We start from the raw sequence: 13,444 nt of genomic DNA, 5'->3' as shown, positions 1-13,444 counted from the left end.
TTGATTATTATTTATCTTCATATATATTGAGGTTGTCGAAATGTAAAAATAACTCAGTGGGGAAACCCAGATATCGCTCACTCCTTTCAAGAATGTCATAAATAAAAAAACTTGATTTTTCAGGAGAACGTTTTTAAAGTTTAAAAATGTAACACAATGTATTAAAAATAAATATCAGGCCACTTATTGAACTTTTTACTGTGCAGCAGATCTTTTAAGGTTAAATCTGAAGGTTTTTTCTCCATTTGAAAAATATGCTAAAAAAAAATTAAACAATACTTTTTCGTAAAGATTCCAAAACAACATTTTCTGCCCTGTAGCGGGTAAATATCAAATTAAAAATATGCTTCTTTTGCTGGGATATAGTACATTTTTTGGGCATTCCGAATACATGCACAACTGAAAATTGCCGATTTTTGATTTATGACGTTCTTGAAAGGAGTAAGCGATATGTGAACAAGGATTTGGACACACCAAAAATATTGTTATAAGATGTTAAGGCCCGTAATCATAATCTCATTAAATCCAATTATGTACTTGCCTTCTAAAAAACGCAATTTTCTTACGACATCTTTTACAGCATCATTTTTTAAATATAGGATAGGGAAAAATTTACAAAAATGTTTATACATATTTTTATTGTTCTTAAATATAATTTATTTTGTGATTTGGACAATGAAATGATTTTTTAAATTACATTTTTACTCTATAGCCTCGAATGTGATGATTAAATTATCAGTAGCATCTACATTTTGATAAATTATGCGACAACGTTACATTTATTCTGTCTGGAGTTATGAAGTTCAAATGAGTTTTATATACCTAATATACCGAAGGATAGAAATAGACTGATTGCGGTCGAAATGCGATCTCTCAGAAGAATGTGTGACAAAACGATGTATGATACATGTTCGAATGGTGAAATAAGGAAGGAATGCAAAGCTGAGATAAGCATTATTCAATGCTTATCTCAAGCTTATTTAATGCTTATAAAATTAAGAAAGGTGTGTTTAGATGGTTTGGACGTGTGAAACGAATGAGTGAAGAAAGAACGCTAAAACAAATTTATGAGGCGAACAAAGTTGGAAAAAGGAGCAGAGAAAGACCGAACACAATTGTGCACAATCAGGTATGTCAAATACTTGAAAGCGGTCGGATTAGGAGTCGAAATAATCGGCGAGTATGTATGAGGAGATGCATGAACGTGGAAGAGGTGAAAAAAGTTTGCATAAGACAGAGTGGTGAGGCGTTCTATTATTTCTGCCTACCTCTCCGCGGAAGCGACGTGATGGTTAGTTAGTTTACCTAATATACTCGTAAGTACAGTGAAAGTTTTTCTGAAGAAAATTACATCATGAGATTATTCGAAAAAGTTATTATCATTTCTATAATTACAAAGCGACTTCTGAATTGTGAAATATTTTTAATTGACATTTGAAGACTTTGGGACAAAAACCGCACATGTAACAAATCCGTTTTTTTTACAGGAGATGGTAAAAACCAAGTTATTTTGTGACCGTATATATTTTACATACGATGACAAAGATACTTGTTGATAGGCGATATAATACTTATAATTATAGTTTTTTTTAAATTAATTTCGTTTCATATTTTATTCAAAGAATCTAAAAGCGATAAAATTATTGTTAAATATTTGTCATGTATTATTTGTGGTACAAAATTTTCAATTTCTTATTATAATATATTATACATGGGTTTGAATTCATTATTTTACTTTATTTTTATATAATTACTATGTAGAAATGCTTCGATAAACATAATATTACTTTTACATAAATACGGTAACTTCTGCAAATATTTAAGGAAGATATATCTGCTGTATCATAATATTGCTTTATCTTTTTTATTTAATACAGTAAATTACATTATTTAAAAAAAAAATCATCCATCTTTATGAATTTTGCGGCCTTTTTTGGTGGATCATGTCTCTTCTAAAATAACAAGTTGGTTTGATCTGATGTGTTCATATTCCAGCATACTGCCTTAGAACCTTGGACCACTCCTTGGGATAATATCTTTGAATATGACTCAGGGTCTTCTGTATTTGCTTGGTTTCTTGAGGAGAGCATTGGGGACATGACCCCCGCAGTACTAACGGAGCAAGGCCTGAAAAAAAAAACAAAATAAATTTAAGTCTTTTTTATATTCATTTATACATATTTTTTTTAAAAATATACACACAAAAAAATAAAAAAATACTATTTCACAATTTTCATAGTATTTTAACTCTTGATCATTTACCCATTCATTTATTTTGTCTTTGTTCCATATGTTATTTTGACCTCTCACCTCTATCGGGAGAAAATTAAAAATGTTAGGAACCATATTACTGCAGTAAGATTCGATATAAATTAGTTCAAATAATCAGTAGAAGTTATATATAACGAGATTCATAAATCAAGAAGAGGCGAATAATAATTGCAAATAAATAATGGTTTAGAGGTATTTTATGGTTGCCAACCCCTGCAGTGAAACGGTATGATGGTTAGTTAGTTATATATATAAAAAATATTGTTTTCATATGTATAATATCTCAGCAAAGAAGAAGAAAAATATGGAAGTCTGGGTATTTAAAATGCTTAAGCGCCCTCGAGGTAGTATTTTACGAAGCGGTCTAGGCATTTATTTACCCTGTAAATGCCCATACTTCCATATTCTTTTTCATCTATATTGAGATGTCAAAAAATTATGTAAAAAATAACTCCAAATATAATCCAGATTATCGAACAAGTATTTGGACACACTCAAAATGTTGTAAGATAGATACGATTAAAATAAGTCGTTCACGTTGAATGTCCTTAATAATAATGATCGTACAGAGATTTCGCAAGGGAATACAATGTTTATGGGGTCGTTATTGTGTTTTCTCGAGGAAAGTGGTAAACCTAAATATGGTCTCGTATCTTAAACGGAGCATTTAACAGCGTACTATACAACTTATAACGTGTCGTCGTCTAGGATTTATAACGCCTCTAACACTAAAATTTCAATGGTTATTTTATTCATCACGTTCTGCTAAGTCCTTCTCGCTATATTTTACAAGGACGAGCGATGAAAAGATTTTTTTTCTCTGCCCAATTTACAAGTCGGGGGTTGATAAGCAACACATAGTAAATAACATTTATTTACCTTTTTTAAAGATTTTTCTAACTAACTAATCATCATGCCCGCAGGGGTAGGCAGAGAGAATAGAACGCCACACCACTCTGTCTTTGCAAACACTCTTCCACATTCATGCATCTAAAAACAAATTTATGAGGCGAATGCAAGTGGAAAAAAGAGCAGAGGAAGACCGAGAAAAACATGGCACGATCAGGTATCCCAAATACTTGAAAGTGGTCAGTTTAGGAGTCGAAACAATCACCGGTATGTATTGTCTTTTATTATTTCAGATATTTACTAAATCAGTACGTAAATAAATATTTATGTCTCTATTAAGGCCCAACGTACGTTAAATCGCAAATTCATTTCCTAAAACCAGGTGACATTTCACATTGTTTTTTTTCTTACAACACCATTTTTGCATTGAAAAAATAAAATTTTCTTTTAAATAAAATATGTTTATTTGAAAAGGAGTTTTTAAAAGGTAAGGAGTCAATATAAAAATATTTTTTAATTCATATTCTTAAAATAAATCCTATATTTATTCATATTTAATATACGCAAATACATACGCAAATACCACTATTTCTCAAAATCTACTGTGACATGTGTTTCGATGCATTCTGCATCATTTTCAAACACAATATATTTATTGCTTAAAAAAATTGGTTAATTAATTACATTTTTGCGGTAGGGCCTTAACAGTTAATTAAAATCAATGCGTTTTGCCTGTACTGATAGTTTTTATCTTGTTACTTACGAGGTATCTTTTCGTAACCCTGGATTATATTACATAGAAATACAAATACGAAGTTTAAGTTGATTTAGTTGGCCATTTGCTTGCTATTGCCACGCGTCAGTAGAAATAATATTTATGGTTTTCTTGAAACTAGGTCTACCAAAACTATACTCCGCAATGTAATTTATTTTACTAAGAACATAAGGAGTTTCCGTTCAATTGTACTAATTATTGTATTTTCATGTTATTCGCGTAAATATTTCATTAGAACATATTTTCCTGTCATCACGCATTTCCTTTATGCCTTTCTCATAGAGCAATATGTAAGGGGAAATAACATATTGGTAATGTGTATACGATATGTTAACTAGAAAAGGTGCATTAATTAAAAAATATTATATTAAAACCTACTTATTAATCGTTTATATTTTTATTGAATTTTTGTATGTAAGTAAAAATATCGATTTAACTTTTTTTATTGAAAATGAAATAAGTCTGTGACATCAGTAGTAAAGAAATTCTAATAATCAATAAGTATTAATGAATTTATACTTTTAGTATTTTTAATATTTAAAGCATTTAATATGTGATCCATTTTCCATTTTAGGACAAAGTTCAACTAACTTTTCATGTTCCATATTACGGAGAAATATAAAAGCGCTCGCTTGTCGTAGATTTCACCTGTCTGCGAATAAAACAATTTGAAATAATGTAAAGGGTGTTTCAGTTTGTTTTTCGATTTTGAAACTTAAAAATAACACACCAGAATTCGTTCAAACTTGTTATATTAAAGATCAGGTTTTAAATATTTATTTATCAAAAATAACCGTTTGTAAGTGCTCACCTTCAATTCTCCACACTCATTTAGCCTGGCACAAAAAAAATTCAATCACTCGCTGGAGATGCTCTTGGAATAGCGTCAATTTGTTACCCATACTAATGTTTACACTAAAGTGAAAATTATCTACTACAGTACTACGATCTACCATCGACTACTATCACTACCATCACGCCGTTTCTCTGCAGGGGTAGGCAGAGAGTATTCTATCTTCTGTTTTTATTTTAATTATTTCATAGACCATATTTAAATGTACCAACTTATAGATTTAAATACTTATTTGGTGGTCGTACAGGAGAAAGTGACCAACCACCAAAACGTAAAATGTTCAGGAGGGCCATTCAAGTCCCTTTCGCTTGGCAAGAAAATAAACATCAATGCAGTTAGTCATTTTTAATTAAGTCAATATATTTATTTTACTTCCAAATTTAAATTCGCTTTCAGATTTTTTCAGGGCAATATCAAGCTAGTAAGATATCAAACAGTCAATGATCACGTTTTTGTGAAAAATGCACTTGGTCACTTTTTCCTGGATGACTACCTTTTATTCCATATTAAATGAAGGGACAAAACGAAGATTAAGTAGGTAGGTACTATGTTAGAAAATCTCACTTTTAAGACGCCTTCCGACTGGGTCGCATGGTCCTTCTCCCAGTGCGCATTTCAACTGCCTCATGAGGTATCTCTTATCGCTTAGAGCTGTCTCCAGAGCGTCGTCGGACACTTGTGGTCGGCTGGTGTCTGCTAAACTCATGGACACTGCGACAGTCAAGAGAAGTAAACACGCGGTGAGCTGAAATGTGAAATGGTTTTATTGAACAAAAATTGTCATGAATTGCATTTCTTATTTGACCTAAACAGATAGATATAAATATTACAATTTTTTTTACATTTGTACAAAAATGTTCCAAGTTGATAATAATTTATCATATCATATAAGTATCATTATATATCATTATCCATAAATATAGACGACCAGTCCACGATAGTCCGCCTCAGTAGTGTAATGGTCAGCATGCTTGACTACCGTTCTGGAGGACCCGGGTTCGAATCCCAGGGGGGGGGTTAGATAAATACATGTGATTTTTTACACTCTAATATTTATTCAAAATTACCCTAGACTGGTAACTGTAGCGGAAGGCTGATCACCTTTCCTTCGTGTATTCGATCGAGATAACACTGCGTTTATATGACGCAGTGCCCTATGCATCATTGGGGTGCGGATAAGGGTTTTATTTATATTTATATATTAATAAGACTTATAGTTAAAGCGAAAAAACATGGAAGAGTATGATGTATAAGATAAAAAATTATAATATTAAGATAAAATATTATGTTTTCATCATTTTCGCAATGAGAAGTGTATGATGTATAAAAAAGTTTAATTTTAAATTACTTTTTACAACACGTAAATAGGATCTGCTTCGACATCTTTTTTTCCGAAAATTCAAGTAAGGATCATTGTTATTCAAAACAAGCAGGTGCTACATTCTTCTATTCATCATATGTAAATTCACATTTATGATTTAAATCTCATGTTCAGAATATGTATGAAATATTGAGAAAACTCGGGCATTGTGCGAATTTGCAAGATGTCAAGAACAAAAAGCCAAATGAAGAAACAATAACCAAGGTGAACAGAGATTTATGCGAATCTGACAAAGAAATTAGATCTTTGAAAATGTTGACAATAGCTTTCAAAGCTTATTGTAATTACCGCTTGTTTTTTTATCCTTGAAAATATTATTTCGGCAATACAAAATTTACCTCATTCAACAAAATCAATACGAGTATTTAAACGATAAGTACCGCATAATATGTGATTTGAATATACTTAAAATAAAATAAAAACATGTTTTCTGAGTAAATATTTTTGTCTTAAAACTATACCTTAGAGGCAAACCATCGTATGTCTACATTTTTTTTTAGAATAGGTATATGTATTTGTAAAGTGTTGACAGCTAAAATGGGGTCTGTGACAAATCGCTCCTTTTCAGGAGACGTATTTACAGCAATATAATTTTGGCAGGTTATCACGTACCTATTGTGTGCTACATTATTGCTGCCAATATTTCATTCCATTTCATTATTCTAAAGCAATATAGCGATATGATTACAGAAAAAAAGTTAGAAACATAACGCTCCAAATGCGTCCTCTTACCCTAGACCACGGGACTTATGTATTTCAATATCGTAAAATTTACGATGGTAAGAAAAACTTACATTTTGCCAAAAACATTTAAAACACGTGTTTAAAGTGATCACTTAACCAGCCTATGACAAGTCGTTAGCCCTGTAAATGACCAGACTTCCATATTCGTTTATCTATGTTGAGATGTCAAAAAAAATGTAAAAAGTAATTCCAAAGCGGAGATAATTAAGATTTGTGAACAATTTTTTGGACACACTCAAAATGTTGTGTGTGTATAAAATTGTATAAAAAAAAAAAAAAATTAGAGATTCATGATCTAGATTTGATATGTCGTATGTCGTATATTAACAAAATATATTAAACAATCAATTTTCATACAATTCTTTTTTTTATATTTTTTTGCAATACATAGTGTATGTCCAGTGGATAATACGATATTGTAATAAATTTAAATATGCAGTAATATTTAACACTACAGATAAGAAACGGAGCAGCAGGTAGTGAGTTACAAGGTGAAAGCGAAGTAAAGTGCAATTATGTCGAAATATTTACAAGGTATCGTAATATCACATAAACAGGCTTGCTGTGAATCATCGAGAAGTCAGTGTAAGTAATGCATAAGAATGGACGACGGGGAAAAATATACTTCAATACTTAATAACGAAATCAAATAAACGATCACGCCACTTCTCCATAGAAGCAGGTAGAAATTATAGAACACCATACATCTTTACTTATAATTAAGCCTTAAAAACGAATATACAATAATTTGTAATAAATAAACAATATGCAATCATATATGTGTACTAAATATCATAAATATAATTAAATAATCGAATTAAAAAACCGAATTGAGTAGTGACTTGTTTTAAGTAAGTCGTTATTTAATTAGGTTTTATAATTCAATGTCTATGACTACCGAAAAACGTTGTGAGAAATATTCCAATGAGCATTATGACGGTCGTCAGCCCTGTAAATGCCCAGACTTCCATATTCTTCTTCATCTTTGATGAGATGTCAAAAAATTATCTATAAAATTAAGAAAGGTGAGTTGAGATGGTTTCGGCATGTGAATCGAATGAGTGTATAAAGAATAGTAAAACAAATTTATGATGCGAACGTGGTTGGGAACAGAAGCAAAGGAAGACCAAGGAAAACTAGGCACGCTCAAAAATAATATTTCATGTACTTGAAAGTGATCGGCGGGTATGTATAAGGAGATGAATGAATATAGAAGAAAAGATTTTTTTGCAAAGACAGATTAGTGTGGCCTTCTATTCTCTATGCCGACCTCTGTTGGGAAGCGGCGTGATGATTAGTTAGTTATTTGTTATTATACGCATGACTAAAAATAATTAAATAAATATTAATTATATACGATATGATTTGAAGTACGTAGGTACACACTACGCCAACACCGAATCTATAATATTTCTTCAATATACACAGAGGGTACTAAAGAACTAATCCTTAATGGCATTGGCTATAGTTTTCCAAGTTATTTATTTTATGAACCCGATATAAAGTAATTGAAAAATCTCATCAATAACTTAATAATTTATGAACGGTCAGTTCATAATTATTTTTGGCCAACAGGACTTATCTGCCAGGAACAACGTGGTGTTCGGAATAGGTTGAGGATGCTTATAAATATTTCGACCGTTTCACGTAAACCATTCAACCTTCAATACCTGCCTTATTGTATTATAAATATTATATTAAGCATTGATATGCTTGAATATACACCGTGTTTCACGTCTATATCGAAAAATCTTCATCAATGGGGATAGTAAGTCTATGAAAAAATCTCCTGAATTATTTTCTAAAAACGCATTCTCAAAGACTTTCATGAAAAGGAGAATTTTAAATTGCTGTTTCGATACAATATTATTTGGATTATTTTTTTATCGTCAGAAATCCTCGGTTGAATTTATTCAGTATCGGCCTGAGTATAACTTACGGCGCTTGTGCACTACAGGGAATTTTACTGTCCGGTTAGCATGATAAAACGGATGATTGGCTTGGATTGACTTGTGCTTTTGGCCGTCTTTCTTCGGATCGGCGCGCTTGATCGGTGCGTGATCACGGTGCGCGTAAATTCGATCACGCTGGTCTGTCGTACTCGCTTTTATTAAAAAAAAAAAAAAAAGGACTGCCGGACGGTGAAATTTCGGGTAGTGCACAAGCGCTCTGACTCAATCTACTCGTGTTTTACCCAAAATACTTAGATTAAATGCTGATAATTGTTTTTTTTTTTATTTTTTATTACATGGTAAATTACATATTTCAGCTCTTTAGGCATAACCTGAATAAAACCGAAATACTTACATGCTATATATGAATACAAAAATAGAGGATACAGTAATTCAATAAACTATGTTGTTGTTGAAGAAATAATGACAACTTAGTATGTTTTAAATCACTCGTAAACGAGTGGAGGCTTAAAAATAAAATTTAAAAAATAATGTATATTTTAAAAAAAGGAAAAAATCTAAGATCATAATATTAAATAGTAATAATAAATATGATGTTTATTAAATATCTTTATTATTAATGTCAATTCAATTTAAATTCGATAAATCAATTTTATAGTGCAAGATAACAGCAGAAATATTATATATATATATATATATATATATATATATATATATATATATATATATATATATATATATATATATATATATATATATATATATATATATATATATATATATATATATGTATATATATATATATATGTATATATATATATATATATATGTATATATATATATATATATATAAATATATATATAAATATATATATAAATATATATATAAATATATATATATATATATATATATATATATATATATATATATATATATATATATATATATATATATATATATATATATATATATATATATATATATATATATATACGGATAATTATAATATTAATAGAAATTTCAGTAGAAAAAATAAATATTGTTTGGAATTAAAATTTGAATGTAAGCTCCGTCAAATAGTAATAATAAATTTGAAAAAATCTTAATTTTACCTACATAAAAGTAAAATTCTTTAACTGATATGATTTGCTTACTAGGTCATTTCTTTAAATGAATAATAAACTAGGAATTATAAAATTTATATTTACCTTCATTTTGATACTTTTTCAGGTTAACCTGAAAACTTTTGAGTGTCACACGTTAAGGGCGCCTTCCGCAAAATCAGGGCCTCTCAAATAGTACGAGTACGTCACAACAAATCAAATTACAAGATAAAACTAGAACACGCACTTAGTACCAATTTCACTCAACGAGGATACAATTGGGATAGTAGTCTTCAAAATATGTCCACTTATTTAATTTATCTCTCGCGTACTACCGATGCAGTCTCTCAATAAACTGTTAATGATTTAATTTATGTACAATTTTAGACTAATTTGTTATTCAACAAAATGTAAATTTGTCATTAGTCATTTGAACAAATCTGACAGCTTTTATCTTGTTGTTTCGACTGACGATGGCTCGTTGGTTGTCGAGAGACTTGTCTGATGACGGCGACCGCAACGGTCGGCTGTTGAGTTAAAACTGAATGTTGTCTTCGGCTTTCGTAATATCCAATAAAAACAGAGGTGAATTCGTTACTAGTTCTTGCCGGAAGGCAGCCGATGGTTCGAGTGTTTATTTCTTCCACTTTCTTCGTTCGGTTTTAGGAAACCCGGCGTCTTACCGCGATTTCTAATGCAATTGAGTCATTTTAAACTATGGCCGGAAGTTGCAATTTCAATAATGTTCGCCGAAAACAAATTGACAATCGTTTCTTAGATAAGATATTTTCTATTTACTTTAACGGTCATAATGGATTCTGTAGTTATGTGATGTTTTGTAACATATGATAACACTATGTTATTTATTGATTTGGCATTAACTTTGTGGAATAAGATAAAGATTTTAATATAAAAATAAACCACTTATATAAGACGACATTTCATATTGATATTGATACTCAAGACTAGGATTTTATACAGAAATAAGCGTTTTAACAACGTAGTTAAGATAGCTTTAACTTGACTCTTTTGTTTTTTTTTACCTTTATTTCTAATGATTTCGGCATTTTGAGACCGGTTGTCGATCAGTATCATCAGAAAGTTAAGGTTACCGAAAAAGTAATATATTTAATGGATTTTTTATTTAAAAAATAACTCAGTAAATACCACTTTTTCTTAAAATCTACTGTGAGACGTGTTTTGATGCATTCCGCATCATTCTCAAACACAGTATGTGAAGCTAATTCTAAATTTTAAAATTGGGTCCTTGTGACGTTGAAAATTTAAGAGGATATTTGTTTTTTTACCGGCTAGACTTAAAGTAAGAGTTATCTACACTTTGTAGCTTAAACATATGGAAACCCAGACCAGGGAGGTTTAAATAACATAATTCTCTCCATACACGAACTTTCCTAGGGTGATAATGTGTAATTTGAATTTTAGTGTGATATTAGTTTGTATTAAATTCCGCAACGCATGGCTGGGTACAGCTAGTAAGAAAAAATACCAAGAATGATTTATATTTTAAGATAATTGACAGTCGTTCTTATACCAAAATACAATTAAACAACGACATATAAAATAATATACTTCCTAGAGTAAAAAATAACTGCCTTCAAACCTATTTCTAAGGTTTGAAAAATACTGGAGGTAACGATCCGTCTAACTCATCATTTTTAAATGTAGATATTTTTTTTAATCAAACTTTTAAAATATTTAAGTAAATACGTGACTAATATAATGAGCCAAAATATAATGTACACAATTGTGTAATATTCGTGTACCAACATAACATACATGGTTACATCACATTAATAATAACTTGTACGTACGTAGTGTAGTCATTATTTCGGGATTAAATAACTTGTCCAACTTGTTTACCAGAGTATAAGGAGTAGTTAGGAGTAAATGTACAGGTAAGGTTTATAATGTTTAAAAAAATACTAAGGAGACCGTTGATAATTAAGCAGGTACATGCTGTAAGGCATGGGTCGGCAACCTGCGGCCCGCGGGCCGCATGCGGCCCGCGAGACATCTTGATGCGGCCTGCCAGATTCTCGCCGTAACGCACATGACGGACGATATTATACACAATCGAGTGAAAGGAAGCGAGAAAGGGAGCGAAGGGAATCTCATTGATTTTATTAAATACGTTTTAGCGTTAGCGTTTTATTTTTAAAACTAAAATATTTGTACATAAATATTGTATGCATACCTACTTCAAGTGCGGCCCGCACTGATCCCCATGAAAAATATTTGGCCCTTTTACAACAAAAGGTTGCCGACCCATGCTGTAAGGCAACTAAATTAGAGATACTAGGAAAAAAGTTGGGTGAATGCCTTATTTAAAAAAAAAAAGGAAAAAAATTATAAAATGGATACGGGGAAATTACTGTAAGCTTACTATTACATACGTTGAGCATGTTAGACTGTTTTATTTCAACTATATACCGTAGAAAAATAATATAACACTGATGCTGTTACAGTATCTACTCAATGAATTAGGGCCACCCATTATTTTTTTGAATACTCTGAAATCTTTTGGATTATTATATTTATTTTACATAAATACTTTAAGTTTTCTATTGACATCTAATATCATGTATATTACCTTCAATAATATGTAAAATATACCTGGATTATTTAAGCCTTTACAAAATTTCAAACCCTTTTTCTGAGAAAGGTCCCTAATTAGCACAGGTAGACAGATAGTTGAAAGTTAAAATAATAGTCCTATCTCATTTATTAGTGAAGTTTCTTGAGTTCTGGTTGTTGTTTTGTTCAGAGAGGTTATATAGTTATCGTGTCTTGTGAAAAAAACTTAATTTTTAATTTTAGTTCATAAAGTATAAAAATTTTTTGTAAACACAAGTGTTTTTTTTTGAAAAGGACAAAATGGGAAAAAGTAAAGACATTTCTGAGGAAAAAAAGTCTAGTGTTATAGTGCTACTGAAATTAGAAATACTATCTAATAGAGAAATTTCAAAAAAAGAAAACGTTTCTCGTCAAACAGTGGACATAATTTCAAAATCAATAAAAAATCAGTCACCCGCCACCAGCAATCGGCGAAAGAACTGTCGTAGGATTAGAAAAACAACACCGAGGACTGATTGAAAAATCGTTCAAAGTGCCTTAGAAAACCGTAGTGCATCAGCAAAAACATTAAAAATAAAATTGGAAGAAGAGGGTATAAATATATCGGTATCAACACTGAGGCGACGTCTTTACGAAGTAAATCTGAAATGCAGGCGCCCTGTAAAAGTACCAAAATTGACACCACGAATGAAAGCGGATCGATTAAAATGGGCCAGGCTACATCGAAATTACTCGGTTGATGATTGGAAAAAGGTATTTATTTAAATTGAATTTTCAACATATCATTTTAGTAAATAAACTTATATATTTGAATTAAACTTAAATTTTCATTATTTTTCAGGTCATCTTTAGTGATGAGTGCCGGTTAGAAGCCGTGACAGAGAGCCGTCAATTCGTCAGGAGAACATCAATGGAACGTTACAATGAGGCCTGTGTGGTAAAAGTTATCAAACAACCCC

At 30.7% G+C, this 13,444-nt stretch overlaps 1 protein-coding gene across 1 annotated transcript; it reads right to left on the bottom strand.

Annotated features, from left to right (window-relative positions):
- Positions 1-619: 619 nt before the first annotated feature.
- LOC148312423 (putative odorant-binding protein A10) lies at positions 620-10,433 on the bottom strand. Its single transcript, XM_088277318.1, has 3 exons — positions 9,996-10,433; positions 5,313-5,493; positions 620-2,127 (listed from the first exon to the last, which is right to left on the bottom strand). Exons 1-3 carry the CDS (start codon positions 9,999-10,001, stop codon positions 1,985-1,987), a joined length of 330 nt encoding a protein of 109 aa, XP_088133444.1. The 5' UTR covers positions 10,002-10,433; the 3' UTR covers positions 620-1,984.
- Positions 10,434-13,444: the final 3,011 nt, after the last annotated feature.

This window comes from Brachycentrus maculatus, unplaced genomic scaffold (genome assembly GCF_059751285.1).
Source record: "Brachycentrus maculatus isolate JH-2025_06_01 unplaced genomic scaffold, ASM5975128v1 h1tg000041l, whole genome shotgun sequence".
Lineage (NCBI taxonomy): Eukaryota > Metazoa > Arthropoda > Insecta > Trichoptera > Brachycentridae > Brachycentrus > Brachycentrus maculatus.
This window is presented reverse-complemented; position numbering and strand designations above follow the sequence as displayed.